We start from the raw sequence: 23,035 nt of genomic DNA, 5'->3' as shown, positions 1-23,035 counted from the left end.
GTGTGCAGTAATAAAGCGGTCTCGCGCAGCTACTTTTCTAAAGCCTTTATCCTAACGGTCAGTGATACTTCTCTGTTGACCAGTTAGTATTGCTTTTCCTTCTTCTGTTCACTTCCGTATGACCGTTACTACTATACAGTTTACATGACGGATAATTTCTTGACTAATTCTGTCAAAATCGTTAACGTGGTGATAATTTTGGCGTCTTAGAACTTGTGGGTTTTTGTTAGCTTAAAGAGATTAACTCGCAATAACTAACAAAATCTTTACTATTCGCCTCTCGTCAACAGGTTACTTTAGAAAAAAGTTATGCTTCTTAATATGACCGTGACATTTCTTTAAATGTGTTAATCAAATACTGTTTTCATCCTCTTGGACTGGACAAATAGTTTCACCAACTTGTTTTATAACCTCACACTTAAACAGTCCATTACTACATGTCCACCAATACCATTCTTTGTGAAAATCGAATCCTCATCAAATTTTACGAAGTTGAATATGTCAGTATTAACAATTTTTCCATCTTTTGTATTCAAGGTTCCACACAATAATAAATACTCTATCATACAGTCTATTATTATTAAAAATTTTGTATTTTTGACTTTGTAATTATGGTAGCTTACTTTACTTTGACACCGACAACAGTAACAATGGAATTAAATAACATCGATGTTTCATTAGCGGAAGAATTTCAATTTGGTGTTAGGGACTGGCTTTAGTATCATTTTTCATTTTATTAATAATATAGCAATATATGAATAAACATTCATGTTATAAAATAACCGGCGTCGCGAAGGCATTTTGATGGGGGGGGGGAGGTTGAAGAAGTAAATTTTCCCAACTGGTACTCAAACATTCCCAACTAGCATGTTACTTCCTATTTACTAAAGATGATTAAATTTTTTTATGAATATGAGTTATTGAAACAAAACGGGTAATTCACATAACGTTTAATTAAAAGAGTCTGACAAAATTTAATTGTAGAAATATTAAAATACAAGACTAGGTCAGTTGTTTAAGGTTTTCGCGGCCATCGTCTTATGAAAATTGGATTCTCAGGTTTTTAGGCCGCCGTCGTTGGTTTACTTAGTACTTGACGTTTCGCCTGGTCCAGTGCCTGTCATTTTCAAGAGAGATGTTGACTGTTGCTCGTTTTACAGTCGAGTACTAAAGTAAACTAACGACGACGGCCTAAAAGCCCGAGAATCCAATTTTCATAAGACTAGGTCAATTAAAATTAAACTTAAATTTGAAGGCGCCTCTCTTTTAATTTGGCCCATCTTGCAGCCATTTCCTTTATAATCATCTTGTCGACCAAGTCATTCTCGCTTTTCATCAGCATCAAAAAATTTAGCCTTTCTTTGGCTATTGTCGTCCTGTAGGCCTTTTTTAATTACATAAAGGGCATGGTTTACTTCTTATGGATTTCTTACACCGTATTTACAAAAAATCAGTATTCTATTGAGGAAGTTAAAATAAGCATTGAATTTATCAAAAAACTAGACATGACATAATGTAATTTTCTTTTAGCATCTTTTATTAGTATTGAAGAGAATAGTAAACCTAGAAGGACATAGTGGATGTGTATCGTTACACGATTACACCAGTAATTTTTTACCTATCCTAAATTTCCCAACTCGCCAGTGAACTGCCCACTGCGAGGCTCCCCCTACCCCCCATTGCGACGCCGGTGTATAAAATGATACACAACAAGTGAATGATTTCCCAACAAATATTTATATTGAGAAGCTTTCTTCTCCAGAGCTCATTTAGAAGAAAAATAGTAATTTTGGTAAAAGTTTCCCATAGAGTAGGGTGTTTTGTTTTAGGATATATTATCTCCAGCTAGAGAGAAAAGAATTTCTGAGAAAAACATTCCATCCCAAATTTTTCCCCTGAATTTGGGGGAAAAAATTTAAGCTGTGAACCTTGCATTTTGGATACTGGCGTTTACAAAGCCTGAAATACTTATTTAGCAATCTTACAGAGCGATTACAATCGTTGGGGTCGCAGAAACATTACTAATGTGGCTAACGTTTGCGCAAAGCCATGTCGATCTATGTCAATAAGTGGGTCGAAATGAGCGTTAAGAGAATTTTCAATACTCCCATAAATAAAGATAGTAACTGTGGAAATTTCATTATTTGATGCCGTAAAGGATATTGTCATTCTTAATGTACTGTCACAGGTAAATATAATTATGTGGAACTATTCCACAAACAGTGAATGTAAATCATAATTAATTATTATGCATAAAATTTTTCTTTATTGTCAGTAACAGTAAGACAGGTGGAAGGGGAAAAACGGTGAAATGAGGTATTTAATCACGTGTCATTAAACACCAATCAGAAAAGCGTGACGTCACCCGTCGCGAAACACTATGTTGTAGCTGTCATTTTCGTATAAAGTGGCCAGGTTATTTCAAGTTTTCAGCAATTATTGTGTTATTAAGTTCGTTTTTAGTTCAATCTTTAAAGACAGGTATACATGGCCATGGAATCAGGATTTAACAAAACAAACTGCAGTAATTTGCCCAAAATTGACGCCGTTATGCTTGACTAATTTTTTGCAATGATAATCAATTTTTGTTTGATACTTACACCAAAATGATCTTCACAGAAATAATTTGTGGAATTAGTTGATAAAGTAAGAGCATCTTGCCTCCTTGCCATTTTTAACCACTTTCTTCGTATTTCTTTATTGTTTGGAACGTATATGAATAATTTGTCTGGCGTTTTTATCCCATTGGGGCACTATACAGTATTTATAATACGAGGAATTCATTATTTATTTAAAAACACAATTGACTGCCATAAACAAACACAGCTGCTTCGCGAGGTGTGACGTCATTTAAGACGCCATGACAGTCTTGGCATTTTTCGCGGTCAATTTCAAGTTCATTTCTCAAAACTCAAAATACTAATGTAAAAAACCTATTTTTCTTAAAATAGTATATGTTTGGGGTGAAATAGATGCTGAGCTATAATTTCAAACCAATTCCCAAATTTTGTCAACTAACCTATTGTTGATTCAACCGTGTAAATGTGCATCCAATTATAAGACAATGGATTGCTCTTGTGAGAAATTACATATTAAGTGTATTTCTTTATGTAAGTGCATAAAAAACGGATTGTCAGTATAAAAAATTTGATAATTATAATTTTTTCTTTCGTGATATGTTCAAATCTGGTTTTTTGAATCAAATAATTTTTGTTTTTATTTTTAATTTACCGGTTATTTTTTCAATTGACTAGCTGTAAGTATGTTTAATCACAAAAATCAATTGGATATTCTCACTAAAACAATCTTTATAATGATACCAAAGCATGTGTTTAGTCCATTTACTGGATGTTTAAGGGGGAGGGGTGTAAAACAAAAATAGACCAATACGACTTCTGGCAATATTCAGGATTATGATCTACATGCTTTTCTGAGTTCAAAACCATACACCGAATGCGGTCCTCACATTTTGCATCCTCAACTCCATCCAACATCCGGTCTAATTCGACGTATCGTTGTCTTACAATATTGATATAAACATGAATAGTTTCAGTTTTAATCCATCGATATTAGCAAAAGTTCTATATGCACTTCAGTGCTATCCCTATAAGCAGGATTAATGTGACGTAGAAAGTCAATATTATACATATTAATTTGAATTACATTTACTAATCACGAGCCTTTAAGCCAATCTATTTTGAAATTTAATCTGATACACAATCTTTGAAACGATTTAACAACAAAAGAAATGTATTTTAGTACTTTGTTATGCTTGAAACCCGGATATTTAAAAATAGCGATAAGACGTCATCATTAATGCGGCGTATCAAGCATTGGATATTAACAAGAAAACAAGTTTGAGTTTTTCAATGTGAATTACATATTATAAATATAAAAAAGTATATTCATTTACACTCTTTAAGAAAGCTATAAAGGGACAAAATTGCTTCAGTATTGTTAATTGAATGAAAATGACTGACATTTTTATTGATGGGTGCAGCTTCAGATTTTTTAATGAGAATCTTTTCATTTGATGTGAACGTGTATTTATTGAGTGCAGATTTTCGCATCACCACTTCTTAATGAAAGCAGTTGGATTGTGCTCTCAATGAGAAAAATAAACGGAGCTATCTTTCAAGAGAAATTTCATTAGCTACCGTAACTGTAAATAACAAAAATTGAAAACAATCAATTCGACACATTCGATTTTGCGGTCTTCGCAAAAAACGTACCAGAGTAATTTTTAATTTTGTAGAGATTGATTTTGTATGTCTGGTCTTATTTTCTTTATATTTGCCCCACTTAGATTTTACTATCTATGTCGGTATAAAACTTTGAATATTCATATTGTTGGTACAGTCTGTATTTGTGATCTGTTATCTAGACTAGTTGTATTTCTTAACGGGTAGGTGTCAACATGCAGGAAGTCTAGTGTTTTGTGAAATTATCTATAATGTGCTTAAGTGACTTGTGATAGGAAATCGAAACTTAAAACCATGGAAATAGTAGCTTAAAATGTGTCCAATATTTGAATTATATAGGGACCAATTCTCAGATAAAAAGAAATAAAAGTTTGAAATTCCATCGATTTAACATATTTTCTGAAAAAAACTACCAAGTATTGTTATTCAAATAGATCCAGAAATACTAAGTTATAATTATAAATTGTCTAATTATACAATAATTCTAACTCTTATTCAGTTATTCTATTATTATTCTATTCTATTATTCTATTTTACGTGGAAATAAATATGATATTAGTTTATGATTTTTCAGACCAAAAAGGGGGTCATAATCAATGAATGAAAGCAAAATATATGCTACAACAATTATTGTAACTGACTTCTCATTACTATTATTTCTTTGACAGGGCTAATTTACCGGGCTCAATTTAACTGGAATTTCATTATATATTTTTTATAAATTGATTTCAGATTAATATGGAGAATTATAAATATATATTTGGTAAATGACAATGGCATAGAGATTAAACACATTTAGCTGTCATGCAAATATAAGTTCACGAAATAAAAGTTAGTTACTGAAAAGCTCTCCTTTTTTTAAACACGTTATATCATTCATTTTTCTCTGAGTTATACACTGTTACTATTATAAAACTTGTTTATTTGCTTTCCCTCCGTTGAAAGGTTTTTTTGATCTAATTTATGATGATAAAAATAAATTATTAAAATAAAAAAAATTATCTTAAAATTAATTTTATTAAATATTAATATTTTTCAGCCAAGGACATGATATGGGTGCTGTTTCTTGCTTCTGCCTTAAGTAAGTAAAAAATAAGTTGTATAGACAGAAAACTAAATGAAATAAAATAAAATAAGTGTCAATTGTGAATAACTTTCACTGAGATAAAAGTAATTGAACAAAAGAAATTATTCATAAATATACTTTACGTTAAGCACGGTAACAGATAGATGACACAATGCTTTTGAATTTCATAGTTTCTGTATATTTGATGAAAACAGAGGAATTTCTTTAAATAGTATTAGAATTATTTCTTATACAAGATTTGTGATATAATTCATATATGTTGAATAATTTCTTCAATCAATTTTCATTTATATTAGGTGGGCTAAGTTTCTTCTCTATTATTGAATTTACTTCCAACTTCTACTGTACTTTAATATCTGAAGTGTTGTTTATCTTCAGGACAGTATTTGGAGGAGGGTATCTGGGGTCTCCTCAAAAAAGGGCCCCGCAATAAGAATAAGATTTCATTCGTTAACATTAAAATTTGATTTTAGATAATTCTTTTTTCAGAATATATATATATATATATATATATATATATATATATATATATATGTGTGTGTGTGTGTGTGTGTGTGTGTGTGTGTGTGTGTGTGTGTGTGTGTGTGTATGTGTGTGTGCCTGTGTGTGTGTGTTTGTCAGTAGATACTAAAAAGATCTACTTGATGTCACAATAAATGATTTATTAAAAAACTTAGGTAAAAAAATGTGACCCTGTTTATCTCCATAAAAGTTTCCATTCTATGACTCAAACTTATCACCACGCTTACACTATCTTTGTATGTATGTAACGGAATCTTTGAACTCAATTTCTGAACACTTCAAACGTCCGATTTATTTGTAATTTTCTTATTAATGAACAATGACAATATAAAAATTTCACAAATTCGTGCCATGATCTTGATTAGCTTGGTATATATGTATATATTGAAAATATGTACTCGATATTCATCAATTTTTGGATATTAAATTAATTCGAAATTTCACACAATTATCAAAGATCGATGAAAATATACGTATAGTATCTAACCAAACTAAAAATGAGAAAATAATTTTTTAACACCTCAAATAAGAGTAGAATTATTGATAAAATATATGAGTAGAGTAATTTAATGCTATAAAGGACCCCACGCTTTTCTACATTTATTTATAATTATATCTTTTATTAATCACTACGACTATAAGTATTGATCATTATTATTACATATGTAAAATTTTTGTTTCTCTTTTTATTTCAATTATTCATTTTATGGTGAGTAGTTGAATTTTAGCACATACATCAAAATTTCGCAGGTGATCAAATGCATTTTTTAAGGGAATGAAAAAAATACTTTTTCATCGCTCTATCTATATTTAATCCTTTTCTGTTGACTTTATATATATATATATATATATATATATATATATATATATATATAAACATATATATATATATATATATGTATATATATTTAAGTTTTTTTAAATGATAGAACTACGTCCTTACAAAAAGCTAGAATGTTTGCTCATATTAAACTGTAGTGCTTTCACTATTTAATAAGAAACAGTTTCGAAAATATTAGTAAATACTTCAATGGAAATTAAACAAAATATCACGGTTTTGTAACAGCATCAACGCGTAAAAAATGTCATTCTCATTTTTAATTGTTGCCATTCTTAATTCTAATAATAGTTGTTTCAATTGAGTTGTTTACATAATTTTCAATGTTACACTTCATTTCATATCTAAAAAGTGTGACAAATTATCAATCACTTCTAAAAACATCTTAACAGAATTGGTCCATTGACTCTTCTTATTTTCTCTATAATTTAAAATGTTTGAAATGTAATCTATTGGAAACGAATGTTACCGTTCATTAATCGATAATAAATCTGTATTATTACTCTCATAAAAAAAACAAGAAATGGTGAAATTTATCATGTTTTTACAACCGGTTACACAAAATAAACGTCAGCTACCAAATAAATAATAATGAGGATTTTTTGACTCGAAACAACTACAGTGAGTGGACTACAGATAACAGTTCAGCCCGATATTTGGCAGCATTTATTATATTTCAAGAAAGTTGCACATCGATTTTTGTTCAACAGTCACTTGTCAACTCCCTCGTTTTCATTTCCCTTATTTCTCTTATTTTTAATTAGGTAATATACCATGTGCATTCGGATGAGGTATTTATACATCATGATAGTCATTGATTGTTCTATAATATTTATAGTGCCTAAAAATTACATGCTATATCTTTGGTTTGATAATGTGTCATCTTGTCTGCTACGAGTACAAGTAAATTTACACAAACATTTAACATTGGGTTGAGTTGATAAATTTCAACATTATTTCAATACATTCAAAATAGTATATTCTATTTCCGAATGAGTTGAAATTATTTCTATTTTTAAAAATTGGAAGTGTGCGAGAACAGTAAATTCATTCAATCAAAAACACAAAATTTCATCACTCATAAGTATTGGAGCTAGTGAAAAAAGTAGCTAATCAAATTAAGAACTTTGTAAAAGTAGTGTTAGAATTGAAGCGAGAAAGAGGGTGTGAATATCGAAAAAAATCGTTGACGATTTTAACTCGGAAATATTTATTTAAATTACTTTCTGATTATATGCCATATATGATATATTGTGGGAAGGGAAAAATGGGCCCACTTTATATTAGAATACTCAGTTCCAGACACTTAAAAAATGAAAATTTCTTGGGCTTGAACATAATACGAATACTATATGGTTACGATACTTGTTATTCATGTGAACCAGGTGTTGCTCTCGGCCTCATATTTGAAATCGGGAAATACCTGGAAATTATTTTTAATTTGTATACCTAAATAAATAAATTATGAAAAAAATTTATAAAATTAACCTAACTGAGAGAAATAATAAAAACATTCATCGTATATTTCATAAAATTCGACGAATATTTCATATCCCAAGTTTCAGTCAATCTACTCAGATAAGGAGTTTCTTATCGCCGGCGCCGTTTATCGATAACATTAGCAGTAATTATTGAAATAGTCATTGAAATCATAATAAAAAGGGTGAGGAGAGTCAATTATAATTTGTTTGTACAGAATTGTACTGTACCGTATCTACAACCATAGTAGGTCTAATTTACATTTGAAGGAAAATGTTGAAACATTTTTAAAAATATCTCGGGATAGAAAATGGACATTTTCGCGTTTTAAATAGCGTGCATGTTGCTTATTGGTGAAGTCGAAATTATTACTGCTATAATGTTGAAAAAGAAGTATTTTTAACAAAAACAAAGTTTGAAATATCGATTAAGTAGAACCGAAGCTATGGACATTCTACACTCCCTCACCCCTTACTTGATAGTAGTTGAAGCTTTTAATTAGAAATATGCGAATAATTTGTTAAAAATGAAATGATTGTTTTTGTTATGCCTATAATTAGGTTGTTTTTAAAAAAAATTAGCATTTTTAATTTTTATACAGAGAAACTTACCTAAAAATAATGTTCAGCTTCGTGTCAAAACAACATTGATATTTTTTTTCAGCAGGTGTACTATCGAGGGTCTCTGATATATTGCAGAGCCGTTCTTATAATTCTGATAGCAGAAATTCTTCAATAAGTCCCCTCAATTAAATAAAATGTTCTTTTTTGATAGATATATCTAAGTCGTCAGCTCTCCATTTCCAGTGTTTAGATTTGGGTTGATTCTTATAACTACGGTTATTGTAGCTTTCTAGCAATGCTAACTGTTCAAATTTACATATATTGGGTGGAAAATTTTGATTAGTCTACCCTATGAAATTGTGAAACTAGCTTTAATATTGGAGTGATTTAAAATGCCTCCTATAAATAACCGACATATCTTCAGATACAGGTACCTGTAGGTATTCAATACAAATTGAGTTGGTAACACCAAACAGTACTCACAACTTCTCGATTTTTATATAAAGAATTTTCAGATACAGTGAGTTGTAGAGTATTAATTATAAATTAAGATGCATGATTAATATAGTATTATTATTTGAAATCCATATTCAAATACACTTATTCCCCGATTTGGTATATTCCTGAGTAAAACGTGTAAATCGAAAATTAAATATTTTCAAGTCAAAACTGTGTAAATCGAAAAGTTGTTTTAATTCACCATAACTAGACTGTTTAACAAAAGTTTAATAATTAATTTTTATTCCAAATTAACATGTTTTAACTTTTTTATTTTAATTAAACCTATTTGGTAAATTACCAACCTTTCCCTCCAAAATTTCCCGCATTTTTTCCTCTGAATTTTACTTTAATCACAACCGTTAATTTATAATAATCTAAATTATGCACTCACTTGTAATTTACGAATATGGAAAATTAAATCTTTCTGAAACTGTGAAACTTTCACTCAAATACAATTTTCCGTAGATAAAACTTCAATTTTATGCAAAGAAATACAGACACAGTGTGCGTGTGCAGCAAGTCAGCACATGAGCTGGGGATTTCCCGTGAGATATGTACACAGCGCGCGTGTTCAATCACAGTAGCATTTAGTAGAGTGCGATAAAAACAAAAAAAAACCTTTTTGGAAAACCGTGTAGAAGCGAAACCGTGTAAATCGGGGGATAGGGGTATATATATATATATATATATATATATATATATATATATATATATATATATATATATATATATATATATATATATATATGGAGTCTGATGGACAGAAAAGATTACCTAGGCGATGGTGGGCCAAGTCCTGACATAGAAACATAGAAATCCTTGGTAAGACACGTAATATCAGCACTCAAAAAGTCGAATTTATTCGAAATTTCGCACACTTATTAGGGACGTGCTCAGACATGTCTATTTCTTAATTTCATGATTAAAGGAAAACGCGGTATTTTCAGGAAGGAAGCTTAATAACTACTTATAAAAGGAAAGTAAGAGACGCACAATTTATCCACTTCTTGGATAATTTACCAACTTTATTAAAAAATAAATGATAGTTTCAATGACTAGAAAAAACGCTTTAATAGCAAACCAAATATAATGACTATTTATATCAGTATCTACCGACATAAAATATTTACATAAAAGGTCATCAAGTACCGCACGATTAAAATGATATCACTCTATCCTCATTTAAAGTGTTCCAAAAATTATTATCAAATTTTCAGTTGGATTTGCTATTAAAGTGTGCTTTTTTTAGTTTTTTTCTTAAACTTAAACACTTATATAGTGAAATGTCAAATTCTATAATAGAGAAATTATTTAATACTTCAACTTGTGATTCTGTAGAATAACTAATCAATATATCTGAAATACCCTATGATAGACCGTTAAAGTATAAAATACATAGTTTAAAAGTTTATTCATTTAAATGTCAATGATCTTAAGGAAAATACAGTTTGTTTCTATATTTACAGTAGATTAGGGAAGAACGGTATTCTAATTCAATCATTTCGTTTTCAATTGATAGAGACACGTTTTTCAGTATTAGTAAATCAAAATTCATATAAAATTGGAATTAAAATGTGAGAAATGTGGTTCTCAGATGAAATTACGGATCAAAGTATAGAATTTTCATGCTTCGAATAAATTCAAAGGAATACATTTTAAACAATTTTTAATCGATTGTTCGCCTTTCTCTGCCCGATCTTGCACTATTTACAATAAAGATCTCCACTAATAGTTTTTCCAGGTTTCAGCTGTTCAAAATGAATAATTCTACGTACAATCCACTACAAACACCGAGGCGTCTTTTGGGATGTAAACTCGACTTCGCCGTACTTCGAGGGGATTGATTTGGAGACAGCCACTGCCTTTTGCATCCTCCGGTAATCAAGCGATCAAATAACGGTTGTGTGTGATGGATCGATTGGCTTTGTTCTCTTCCAAACATCTGCTATCCTCATTTTTCCAATCTCTTTACTCCTTGGAATTCGACCTATAAAAGGGAGGCTGTAAAAATTAAAATAATAATTAAAATTAAAATACGCTTACCAGTGAGAACACCTAGATATACATATATACTCCAAAACATGATCATAAGTCATTACATCTCATTAAAAGAAAAAAACAGGAAATAACAAACTACGTGAAAATAAGTTATAAGAACAAATGCGGAAAAATTCAAGAGGATATAGAAGTATGGAAGTCGTTGGAAACTTAGAATGTATTTTTTGCCGACCATTGTTCGAAAAAGAGATAAAACTTAATTAGAAACTTAATAAATAAAAAGAACTTAGAAGCAGATATTAATAATAAGATACATGAATATACATTTAGAGAAAATAAAAATAGTTTCAATATTTAGACTACAAAAAGATACAGTGAGAGAGGGCTAAAAACAATAACCTGTAATAAAAACAATTCAGAAAAAAAAACTTAGATGGTAAATAAAATAAAATTTCCCACATTTTTCAAGAATTACATGGATAGATACTACAAAACAGCTAAAAATAAAAAATAGTAACGATCTTAATTTTGATTCTTTCGAATGATGTGGGAGAAGAATAGGTGCTTCTATTTCATGCGAAAAAATTCAGCAAGTGATTGCCCGTATTCTAATTTGTCTTTTCTATGAGAAAATTTCCTCTGTTCACTATAATAAGATGGTAAATGACCCAAATTCAAAGGAAGATGTAGACTTGAAATTTTATAAATTCTATTCAATCGCAAAGGACTAACCATAGGTATTTTTTCAACATTCCTGTTACTTTTTAAGAGGATGATAAATAAGATAAGGGATGTTACTTTTTATCTGTAATATAACAGGAATTTTGAAAAAAATGGTAGATAATTCCTTGAAAATTCAAGTTTCTATTTTCATTAAAGATTAATGAAAACTTTTAAGTTTGATTCTCCATCTTAAAGTGTAGGTTTCTTTGAATATTCGAATATGATATGGCAGAGAAAATTTTGATATAGAATAAATCCATCATAATTTCATAAGCACAATATAATCCCCTGAATTTAGTCGCATAAATTGACGCCTTGAATGTGGAAAACAATTGAGTCACGATAACTATCAAGACAACAATTAGTCTTAAGTAGATTCTGATAGAGTATGACACCTAGACGTATTTAACATATTGTGGTGTTATATTCGAATTATCAAAAAAAATAATTGAATATTAATATTATTATGTATATATTATTTAATCATTACAATATTTGTATCTGGGACCATTATAAATGTTTCATTTCTCTTTATTATGACGACATACACCATATTGATTCGAAAACTATTCTTGGGAGAGGGCTAGTTTGTGTTATCTTATTTGCCTTGAAAATAATACATAACAACAGGGAGTCAAGGCATATTCCAGATTTTTAATCAATTTCTCTTTTCGTATTTTTCCAGTTCCAATTCAGCAATCACTACAGTACAATGATATAGATATATTAACTAACTATGACGTCCAATTTACAAATTTGCAAGTAGCGAATAATCAAGTCCCTAAGCAGAAACAAGGTTTCAGTGCTGGTAGTAGTTTAAGGAGTATAGCGGAAGGTTCATCAAATGCTGCTGACGATGCTGTAAATAATCAAGACACTGCTGGTCATCAAGCAGCTTATGTTGCCAAAAATACCTTGGCACAATCGGCGGCAGCAGTAAGTTTATATTTTCAAGTTAATACGTTCTTCACTCATTTTTCCATGTCAACAAATATCTTTATTATTAAGACTAAGGTAACTGATTGAAAATCTTTGTTGTCTGTTTTTTTTTTCTCTACATACATTTGTAAGAAAAAACTTACAAATATCGAAATTAATTTATAAACAATTAGAATTAATGGTTGTCATCATGTAGTGAAATAGTTGCATTGGGTTTGTTTAGGTTCTGTTCATTAACCAAGTCGGCACAAGCTCAAACCCAGGTCAATATAATATCAATATATGGCAATTAAACATATAACACCTGTTGAAAGGTAATGCCATATAGCTTCTAAATACGGACCATAGATAAAATGTAGGTCGTTTCTATTTGTTGGCAACAGGCAGAAGTGAGAAGTCATCTACATTCGATAACGAACATAACCTAAGCAAAGAAAATAAATCGGGAATGAATTATTATTTTATTATTACTAGAATAAATAGACCACCACCAAATCAGTTGAACAGCAGATAATACTCGCAAAGTTTCATCACATCACTTATATGTTTGGATAATTTCGGAATTAGCACTATTACATAATTAGAAATTTATTGAATTCTCTCAAGAGATACTACAGAAATTGATATTATATTGTTTTTTTCTATTTACCAAATAGACGAATAGGAATACATTTCGAAACACCTTTTTTATGAAACATCTCCAACTTTTAATAATAAAAATAGTTTAGATATGAAGTACAATGTAATCGAATTCCTGAGTTATATTATGACATTGGTTTTGAAACTTTTTCGTCTAAAACCAAAAGTTGTATTTATTTATTGTACAAAGAAACATAAACAATGTGCTCCTGAATACTTCTTTTAGCTAAAAAAGAGAACACCAAAGAGGTTAGATAAAAAATTTGACCAAAGTAGGCCATAGTATAAAAAATTAAAAATGACATTTATCAGCTACATTTCTATGTACCAAAACTTTCCAATTCAACCGCCAGTGGCGAAGGAATTTGAATTATTTATAACAATATAATATAAATATAATATTATTCTTGTTTGTTTACGCTAGTTTCCACTATTCATTTCGCCGTTGTCTTGCAACCAATATCTTGTTGACAACCAGGATTTATGGATCAAAATAAAAATATGTGTTATTCATCTCGTTAATATCGTAAAATTCAAGAAATTTTTGTCCTTGTAAATTTGCCTTGGTATCTAATCATAACGTTATTTTTGAAGCACAATTCTATAAATGCTGGACACCTGTCACACATATAAACCAATGTTATTAACCTAACCTAACCATTGAGTAAATTTTATTGGAATAATTATGAAATATATATTGATAGATACTTTTGTGAATAATATAAACTATATAAAATAGTGAAGCGACTAATTTCACTTTTCATTTGTTATAATTTAATAATATTTGAGGCTTGAAAAAATAATAGCTTACATGTAGCAATTAAATGACTGGAAATATTCCAATCATATTAATGATATGTCTGTCATTAATTATATTTCGTTTTTTGACTTTTTTCATGTTCATTGATATAATTTGAGAGTTTCGAAAAATTTATTAAAATATAAATCTAAGAATTAAATAACAAATAATATTTATTATATATTTTAGGCTTCAGCTACAGCCCAAGCTGCATTAGCAGGAAAGCAGATTCTTCTTCAGGGGCTCGAACAACAACATAGAGATGCTCAAACTGCTCTTATGGGAGAGAAACAGCAGTTAATGCAGGTATCATTTGCAAAATTTCGTCAATCTTAATTTGTTGTTGATAATAAAAATATTCGAAAACTTGAACCAAGATAATAAACGAAGCAAATAATCACATAGCTTTACAAGAACTGCTTCTTAAAGTAATCACTCTACTCTACAATTCGAACCAATATCATAATGGAAAATCTGAGAAGCTAACAAATAATAACTCTGAAATATTGCTGATACAGATCGAAAAATAATTTTCCTAGCCAAGAGAATTTTCGATGATTTGACTTTTGAACATGAGGAGCTATAACAAAGACATGACATGACATGAATATACTCTATGTTTTGTTTTAAGGTTATGAATACTGTATTACTGATATATACTGGTGCTAATACTGTTTATTCTATAAAAATTCTCACTTTTTCAGGCACAAAGAGCAGCCGATCAAACAAACCGAGCAGCACAGGAAGCAAGAACACACGTCCAGGTCCTTCAAAATACCTTAAATGCTGCCCAAGCTGCAGCAGATCACGTTACCCAGGCAGCTAATGAAGCTGCTGGGGAGTTAGCTGCTCAGCAAGCTATGGTTGGTTCTGCAAAGGATAGATTAGAGAATATAGGTAAGCAGTTAGCCGCTGTCAGGATAGATTTTCAAGCTACACAAGCTGCTGCACAGAAAGCTCAAGCTGCAGCACAGCTGGCCGCAGCTAATGCTGCCGCGGCAGCCGCTGCGGCTGCAGCTGGCTTAGCTAAAAATTCCGGGAAAAATCCTCTTCCTCCACTCCCGCCCCCACCCAAGCCTGATCAAAACGGTGGAAATGGTGGTGGAAACGGCGGTGGTAAAGGAGGAAATGGAGGAGGGGGTGGAGCAAAGAAGGCAGGAGGTGCATCCGGAGGGGGTGGAGGTAAATCTTCAAAATACAGCGCGGATGTTGATTATGATCAGGATTCTTTTTATCACCCTTTGTTCTATGGAGAAAGTTAACAAGTGTAGTACGTGATGTTGTTAATTTTTTTACTGTTTCTAAAAAATAAATTTATAAATATCAACATTTGTATTATTTTATTTATTAAGAAATAGGTTTTATAATTAATTTATTCTCACATCGAACAATCCCAATACTTTCAAATGCATCCAACAATCTATTGTGAATCAGTTCCTAGCAATTTTACATACTCATTGCATGATTATATCAGGCAGCGTGCTTAGCAATAAGAGATTTTTCTGCCCGGTAATAGTCCGACCTTATTTTAAATGAGCTTGGTGCCCTTTAAGGCGTACATTAACAGACCTCCTAGTTTTCCCAACATACTTCCAATTAGAATCATTGGAGCGAATTCATATAAAAATAAGCAAAGTGAAAGGTGCTACTACTAAACCTCCTGTTTTTCCTATGAAAAAAAGACAATGAATCAGCTTACCTCCTTTTCTTTTTCATAACCGTTATGTACAGCTATAGGCATATTCAACCAAATTCTTTTCTATATTATCCACAAAAAGAAATATTGTGTGAACACTGTCTAAAACCGTGTTTTCGTTCAACTTCTGTATTGAACTGAATAGAAATCTTTTTTCGGCAGTTATACTAGTTTGTTACAGCACTACACTGTTAGACGATTAACAATTCAATTTGTAGAATTTTGCTAGCGCCGAGAAACTCAAGGGTAATACAACATCTTGGAAACACCTGATAATCTCGATAGTCCAAATAATATGATTTAGAGTTAAACCTCTTCTGAGTAGATTTCAAATTTGTAATTCAACCGATTTACCGTTTTAAGTGATTTTGGTCTATCCTTACTGTTTTGTCATTATCGGAATATGTATTAGCATACGATTCTAATCAGGTTCCAATAATAAAAGTCTTTTTAATGAATAGTTCAAAGTAATACATAAATCTAAAATGATGTCATTTTAATAATAGTCAACCATTACCTAAAACAGTAGGTCCAGGTTTCCAATTTTTCTTTTTTTAAGATGGTTCTTAATAAAAGCAAGACAATTTTGGTGATAATAGGGTGCGGCTAGAAAAAAATCTACATTTGAAAGTGAACTGTTATGAATGATAAAATAACATATACATGATGTTCGAATGAAAATTTGACCCTCCATGTGGCTCTTCATAATGTAAATCAAAACGTCAAATTTTAATGGGAGAGAAAAAAATTTTTATAGAAAATTTATACTCAAAAATGTAACCCCAGCAACTCCGCATCAATTTCCTATTCTTGGTATAACGAAACATCTTTTAAAAGGTAATTTATTTGTATAATTGTTTCCAATTTATGAAATAACTTTGAGGATCTTTTGGATTCAACTAATTTAGTTTTTGAATATTTTGATTTATGAAATAAATTTTCTTCGATTTTACTAATTTCAGTATTAATGCAAAAAACTTAAAATGAAAATTCTGATTACTGACACCGGAGGTACGTACAAATATAGGATTTTTTTTAAATACGGTGTCATTGTACTGAGTTCAATGGAGTTCATTTCGAACATTTTATTCATTCATTTGAAGAAATCTCAACTTTTCGATTCGCTAAATTCATTTGTATGGCAACTAAAGCTATTCATATCGAGGTTATAAGTGATCTGTCCGCTGACGCTTCTCTTGCCACATGAAATCGGTTTATTGCTCACAGGGGAAATCCGCATGACATTGATACCAATTTTGTGAGCACTAGCAATAAACTAAAAGAGTTTTATCATTTCTCCAAATCTAAGTCCGCTTCTGATAATTTTAAAACGTATTTGGAGCAAAATGAAACTCAAGGGAAATTTATTCCCCCTCGATACCCGCACTGTGGTGGACTATGGGAATCCACTGTGAAAGGCGCTAAATATCATTTGGTTCGATTATTGGATAATTCGTGATTGTACATAGTTCTCACGCAGATAGAAGCTACCCTAAATTCTGAAATATCATTTAGAACACTACTCATTCAAAGCATTTTAACAGAAACAAAATGTTGAAAAGTTTGTTGTTAATGAAAAGTAGATATATAAATACAGATGATGATGATGATATACGCTTTATTGTCATAAGAAAATTTCACAAAGTGATACAATTTTTTGTGCGATAATATAAAATAACAATTTGGATTAATAATAATAATTATAATACATATAATATCTTACTCAATACTAAATTGAATTATGCCAGTCTATTGAGTCTAAGGTAGAATGTAAAATTTTACCACGGAATAAAAGGTCTTTCAAATCTTTGTCAATTTCCAGAACTTATTGAATGTATTTTCCATTTTGAGTTCTGAAAGTGGCTGATTGAATCATTTTTTGGCACTGCAGATGATGGAATTTTTGTGCAGATCAGAAGTGGGTATTATACTAAGGTGGCTTGTGGCCTATTCCACTGCATGTTCAGGTCTATTGTGATCCTTCATATCTAGATCACCTGTTTCAGCTTTATTTTCCTTATAAAGGTGAGACACTAAATCTTTCGTGTATCTATTTCTTGGCTTTCCTAAGCAAACTGCAGGCTTATCAAACTGTGCAGTATGTTAAAGTATGCGCTCTGAAATTCCTTCCTCTGATTGACAGAATATGACCAAGGACTAGTCTGTCAACTCCTATAATTATAGGTGTATTAATCTGTACAATACAGATCTAGCCTTGCCTTGTACGAAGTTATGTAGAGGTGGTGGTTTAAGGAAGACTTCCTTTACAGTTGTGGAGATAGTTAAAGTTAAAGGATAACCTTTATGGGTTGATTGATAATATCTTTATAATTTTTATCTGCTTCGTGTTTCTCCGCCATGCCATCGAAACATGAGATATCTTTAACTTACCTACACCTGTGTAATACTTACTCCATCTGTTGCGTTATGCCGTAACTAAGTATGCAAGATATCAACTAATTTACAGAAACCAATATTACTTATACATGTATAATTGGAAATTCCCCAAAATAGGATCCCATTTCGCGCTCATTAAAAAACATTTAAAATTATAATTACATTTAGCAACCAAGAAATCAATAAAGCTGTAGAACAGTGTCTGAAAAATATAAATAGCTTTGCTGGAGATGTTGACATATGCTTGACTCACCCGGTATTTTGAAAAATCATCAAATTATTTATTTAGCCTCGAAGGTTATATTTTAATGTAATATTCGCCAATGTAACCCAATACAAACGTAAACATCAAATTATAATATAATTTAGCTCTTTCTTTTATCGATACCGTTAACCGTAAGAGTGAGACTGGGTCACGTTTGCTTCAGTCAGATACCAACAGTTGGAGTACGGATATTGATTGACCACGGTATTAATGGTCAGTTCTTTTCGTATTATATCAAAATAGTATAAAAACTTGATAATTGTGGTGAATTAGAAAGTGATAATGAGGTGTACATGTGTCCTTTTGTTTATTACAATATTAGGTAAGGACTTCATCATTCTCATAGTGTAAATATCTTGTACAGTATCCAATTTATTAACAGTCTATTGGGGACAAGTGGATTTAACATTTTTTGTAGAATGAGGTTATTTATGTAGTTCCGGAATTTTTAAAAAGTTCTCTTTCGAATTTTTGGAAACTACTTTCACAAATTGATTCAGAATATTAATTTGGGAGGTATACGTTAAAATATATAAGTTTGAAATGAATTATGCATAAATTGTACATTGAAAATGATTAGTAGTAAATATAAAAAAATGAACTGGAGTCTAATAAAATGGTTTGAAAAGTGTCAACAAAACTAAAATTCTACTATTTTATTTATATTATATTCGACTAGGTTTACTATATGATGAAATTTTAAGTTTTAAAATTACCTCGAAGCTTTCGTATTTGTTTATTTTACATTCCAACTGCTCTAGGAAGATCTTACGCATAACATTCTTCAACTGAAATGTTCTTTTTTCCAAGATGTTCTCCATAATTGTATTATTTTAGGGCCATTAATCCTATTAATTTTGAAGAAAACATCCAATATAAAAAACGTACTAACAAGTCTGTGTGTTCTAATATTTTTAGGACATCATACATTTTAGTCTTTTTTCTCACAAAATTATCAACTATCTATCTGTATAGAATGTGAGTTTCCAAGGTACAATTTTCTCCATCGAAACAATTAATGTTTTAAGATGAATATTGTAGCCCATCCATTTATAGTTCGCAATGTGTATTATCCCGTTATTTGAACATTTTGAATGTTCTTTCTGAAGTGTTTTTAATTCTAATGTTATCGTCTGTAAAATGGGCCTAATTTTTATCAACAGCAAGATATTGATAAGAGTTAGATATTGCAAGCCACTTAAGTTTTTTCCTTCACTTATCTATAAATGTCATTTCAAACTATTATTTGGGTAAGAGATGGACGACAAGATTTTTTTACAAAAACCCAATTGAAAAAGCCGACCACTATAAGGGCGCCGTTACCGTCCATTACGATAAAACCGAATTTGTTATCGTCCGCTAATAGAGTAGGTAGAGCTTCCGTGTGGAACTTATTGTCGCATAGATACAACGAGGTATTTCTGGTTTGAACGGTTCGAAATCTATGTTTACTTTATTTTCTTTGCCTTCGTCCATGACAATCTTTCCACAGTATATTACCAAACCGTTCGGGGTTACTTTTGTATACAATTTTAAACGATGTTGCACAGAAGTAATGGCACCAAGTACTGAAAGCCTATTTACCCTAGACTTTATATTAGAAGCAGAAACAAATTCGTCGGCTACTATAAGAATCAAATTCCATGAAATATATGTCTATGAATAAATAAACTTTAGAATGCCGTCTTCAACTTGAGCGAATGTGAAGGTAATGCTCACAGTTTCTTTCTAGTGTTGTGCATTTGGAACTTGCCAAAGAGTTGAACAAGCTATTAGGAATAAAACATAAGGGCTAAGAGATTGAAAGAACAGATTTTTTAGAAAAGTCGAATATTTTGCTGCGTAATAACGCACTATCATGTTTATCTGATATCTTTCAATAATTAAAAGACGTAAAAGCACGTAGCAGGGGCTTATTTCGAAGGTGAAACCTCATTTTTCTCATATTTTCTCATATTTGTTGACACTAAAATTATTCATCCACTATTAATAATATGTCATGCAAACAATAATTTATTGGAAGTCAAGTGTGAAATATTCTTCTTATGATATTCAGAACACATTTTCATTTGAGTAAATTTTGGAACGCTAAAATCGTCATTTCTGTAAAAGCGTTGGTCTCGTGAGACGTATGACGTCACACGCTGGAAAGTTAACTGCACAACTGAAGTAAATTTCATACTTTGTTTCTGGATTAACAGGGTTGTAGTTCCACGAAGTGAATACAAATACGTCTTTAAATAAATCAAACGTTCTGCTCGTTTCTGTAACAACGAGTGGCAAAAAAATTAATATTGTGGTTAACATTACCTCGAAAAAACTCAAAAAAACATTCAAATGTTTCTATGTGTCAAGTTCACTGTTATATAAATAATATTAAACTTAAATGTACCTAAATATTTAATACCTCAGCTCTTAAAAAAAGACATATTCTTGCATAGGCAATTGTTTTGTCTATATATACACTACCGGTCAAAAGTTTTTGCCCAGCCGATAATACATCCATTATATTTCAAAATAATACACTTTAACAAATTCCTTTTTCATATTGTCAATTGAAGGTCGGAAGGTATAAACCAATGATAATAGTGTCCGTTATTTGTTCACTTTATATGAGCAAATGTTTGTATACACATCTCCAAAAGTCTTGGCCCCCCTTGGTAATTTTTCGCAAGTTTATTTTAATTTGAGGATTTTTTGTTTGCAAATACTTGTTTATCTTATCATACAAATAAAAACAATTATAAAGTAAAAACTTAAAAATAAGCAGAATTTTGTAAAATAAATTCGAAAAAAAAACAAAATAAAATCTTTTTTTTTTAAGAAAAAAATGTGAATACTGGAAATAACATAACTTAATAACTTATGTTTCCACCTCTTCTTGTAATTAATTATCCAACGCGTCTTGGCATGCTACGAATTAGCTCATCAATAACATTATTGGGCATATTGTTCCAATCTTTTTGAACAGCTGCAGTTATGTCCCGGAGAGTTAGAGGGGGGTTTTCTCTATTGGATATTGCTTTGCCAAGATAATCCTATACATGTTCGATGGGATTCATGTCTGGCGAGTTTGCTGGCCAGTTTAATCTTTGGATATCTCCCTCTTGTAGCATATTCTGTACACTTGGTTCGCGATGTGGTCTGGCATTATCATCTTGAAAAATGAAATTTGCGCCATATTAGTTACGCAAAGGTTGCACGATTGCTTGGATGTTTTCAGCGTATATGGCATCGGTCATTGTTCGCTCAATAAGAATAAGTGGAGTGCGGCGACCATACATTATACCCCCCCCCCCAAAACATAACTGATCCACCTTGATAAGAGACAACGCTTCTTGCGTCTACCTGGGCCTCTCCAAATTCTTTCCCGGTGACTATCACTCTTAAGCCAAATCGTGACTCGTCAGAAAATAAGACGTTGCGCCATTGGGGTAAAAGACAATTTCGATGCTCTTCGGCCCATTGGCGACGTTCAGCTCTATGTCGAGGTAGAAGTCTAGGTTCCCTTAAAGGTCTTCTTGCCCTGAGATTTAAAGAATGTAACCTCCTTTTTATGGTACTTCTCGAAATTACTCTTCGGTAGATATGCAAAAAATGACTTCGAAGGGCTGTTACCGTTATTCTTCGGTATCTTCGAGTGAAATTAGCCATATACTGATCTTCCCTCTCTGAAGTCACTCTAGGTCGACCAGACACCGGCCTTCGTGCAACGCCACCAGTTTCTTGAAAAAGTGTCACTACCCGCCTTATCGAGGTTCGCGGCATATTTAAACGCCTAGCAATCTCATGATTTCAGAAACCCTCTTGCTCAGTTAGCCCTGTGAGGCGTAAGAACGTGCTGTGATTTATACTTTGTGTTAAGTTCTTATACGAATTGTTTTCGTTTTCGTACATTCAGACTTGTCAGTTTTAAAATGGGTAAAACCAAGAAGTTATCGGTCTAAGCTGGTGCATTAATCGCAAATCTTCATGGCCAAGGCAAAACTAACTGTACGGTTGCTGCCGAATTGAAAACACCTCGGACATATCGTGATCTACAACGTGAAAAAATATGCATCTACCAGGAGAAGGAGATTTAGAGAAGCTGGTCTTTTTGGAAAGGTGGCAGTGGAAAAATCTCTTTTAAGACGTCAAAATAAAATTAAGAGGCTGCAGTGAGCTAAGAAATATAAAAATTCGACATATGAAGAGTGGGAGAGAGTTTTTTAGAGTGATGAATCAAAGTTTGAGATTTTTGGGTATAAGAGAAAAGAGAGTCATATTGAATATTTTGAATACATCTTGTTTCCACAACAGTTATTAGTCATATTTATTATATTTATATACTAAGTAATCTAGAAAAGTACCGTAGAAAGCCATCTTATCATAGTACGGTTACTATCTA

General features: G+C 31.2%; 2 protein-coding genes across 3 annotated transcripts in view; both read left to right on the top strand.

The window, feature by feature from the left end:
* Positions 1 to 4,366: 4,366 nt before the first annotated feature.
* Positions 4,367 to 15,611, top strand: LOC130896110 (glycine, alanine and asparagine-rich protein-like). The gene is made up of 5 exons (XM_057803905.1): positions 4,367 to 4,405; positions 5,242 to 5,283; positions 12,599 to 12,849; positions 14,480 to 14,596; positions 14,995 to 15,611. The coding sequence occupies exons 2-5, from the start codon at positions 5,250 to 5,252 to the stop codon at positions 15,550 to 15,552; spliced, it is 960 nt and encodes a 319-aa protein (XP_057659888.1). The 5' UTR covers positions 4,367 to 4,405; positions 5,242 to 5,249; the 3' UTR covers positions 15,553 to 15,611.
* A 3,193-nt stretch (positions 15,612 to 18,804) lies between these two features.
* LOC130896068 (uncharacterized) overlaps positions 18,805 to 23,035 on the top strand; it is a 65,051-nt gene continuing 60,820 nt past the window's right edge. Inside the window, exon 1 of one of the 2 annotated variants that reach the window (XM_057803874.1) lies at positions 18,805 to 18,970. In XM_057803874.1, the coding sequence (XP_057659857.1) occupies positions 18,931 to 18,970 (40 nt within the window). In that variant the 5' untranslated portion in view covers positions 18,805 to 18,930. The remainder of the gene's footprint in view (positions 18,971 to 23,035) is intronic. The other variant, XM_057803876.1, reaches the window with a different exon arrangement.

The sequence above is a fragment of the Diorhabda carinulata genome, chromosome 1 (genome assembly GCF_026250575.1).
Source record: "Diorhabda carinulata isolate Delta chromosome 1, icDioCari1.1, whole genome shotgun sequence".
Lineage (NCBI taxonomy): Eukaryota > Metazoa > Arthropoda > Insecta > Coleoptera > Chrysomelidae > Diorhabda > Diorhabda carinulata.
This window is presented reverse-complemented; position numbering and strand designations above follow the sequence as displayed.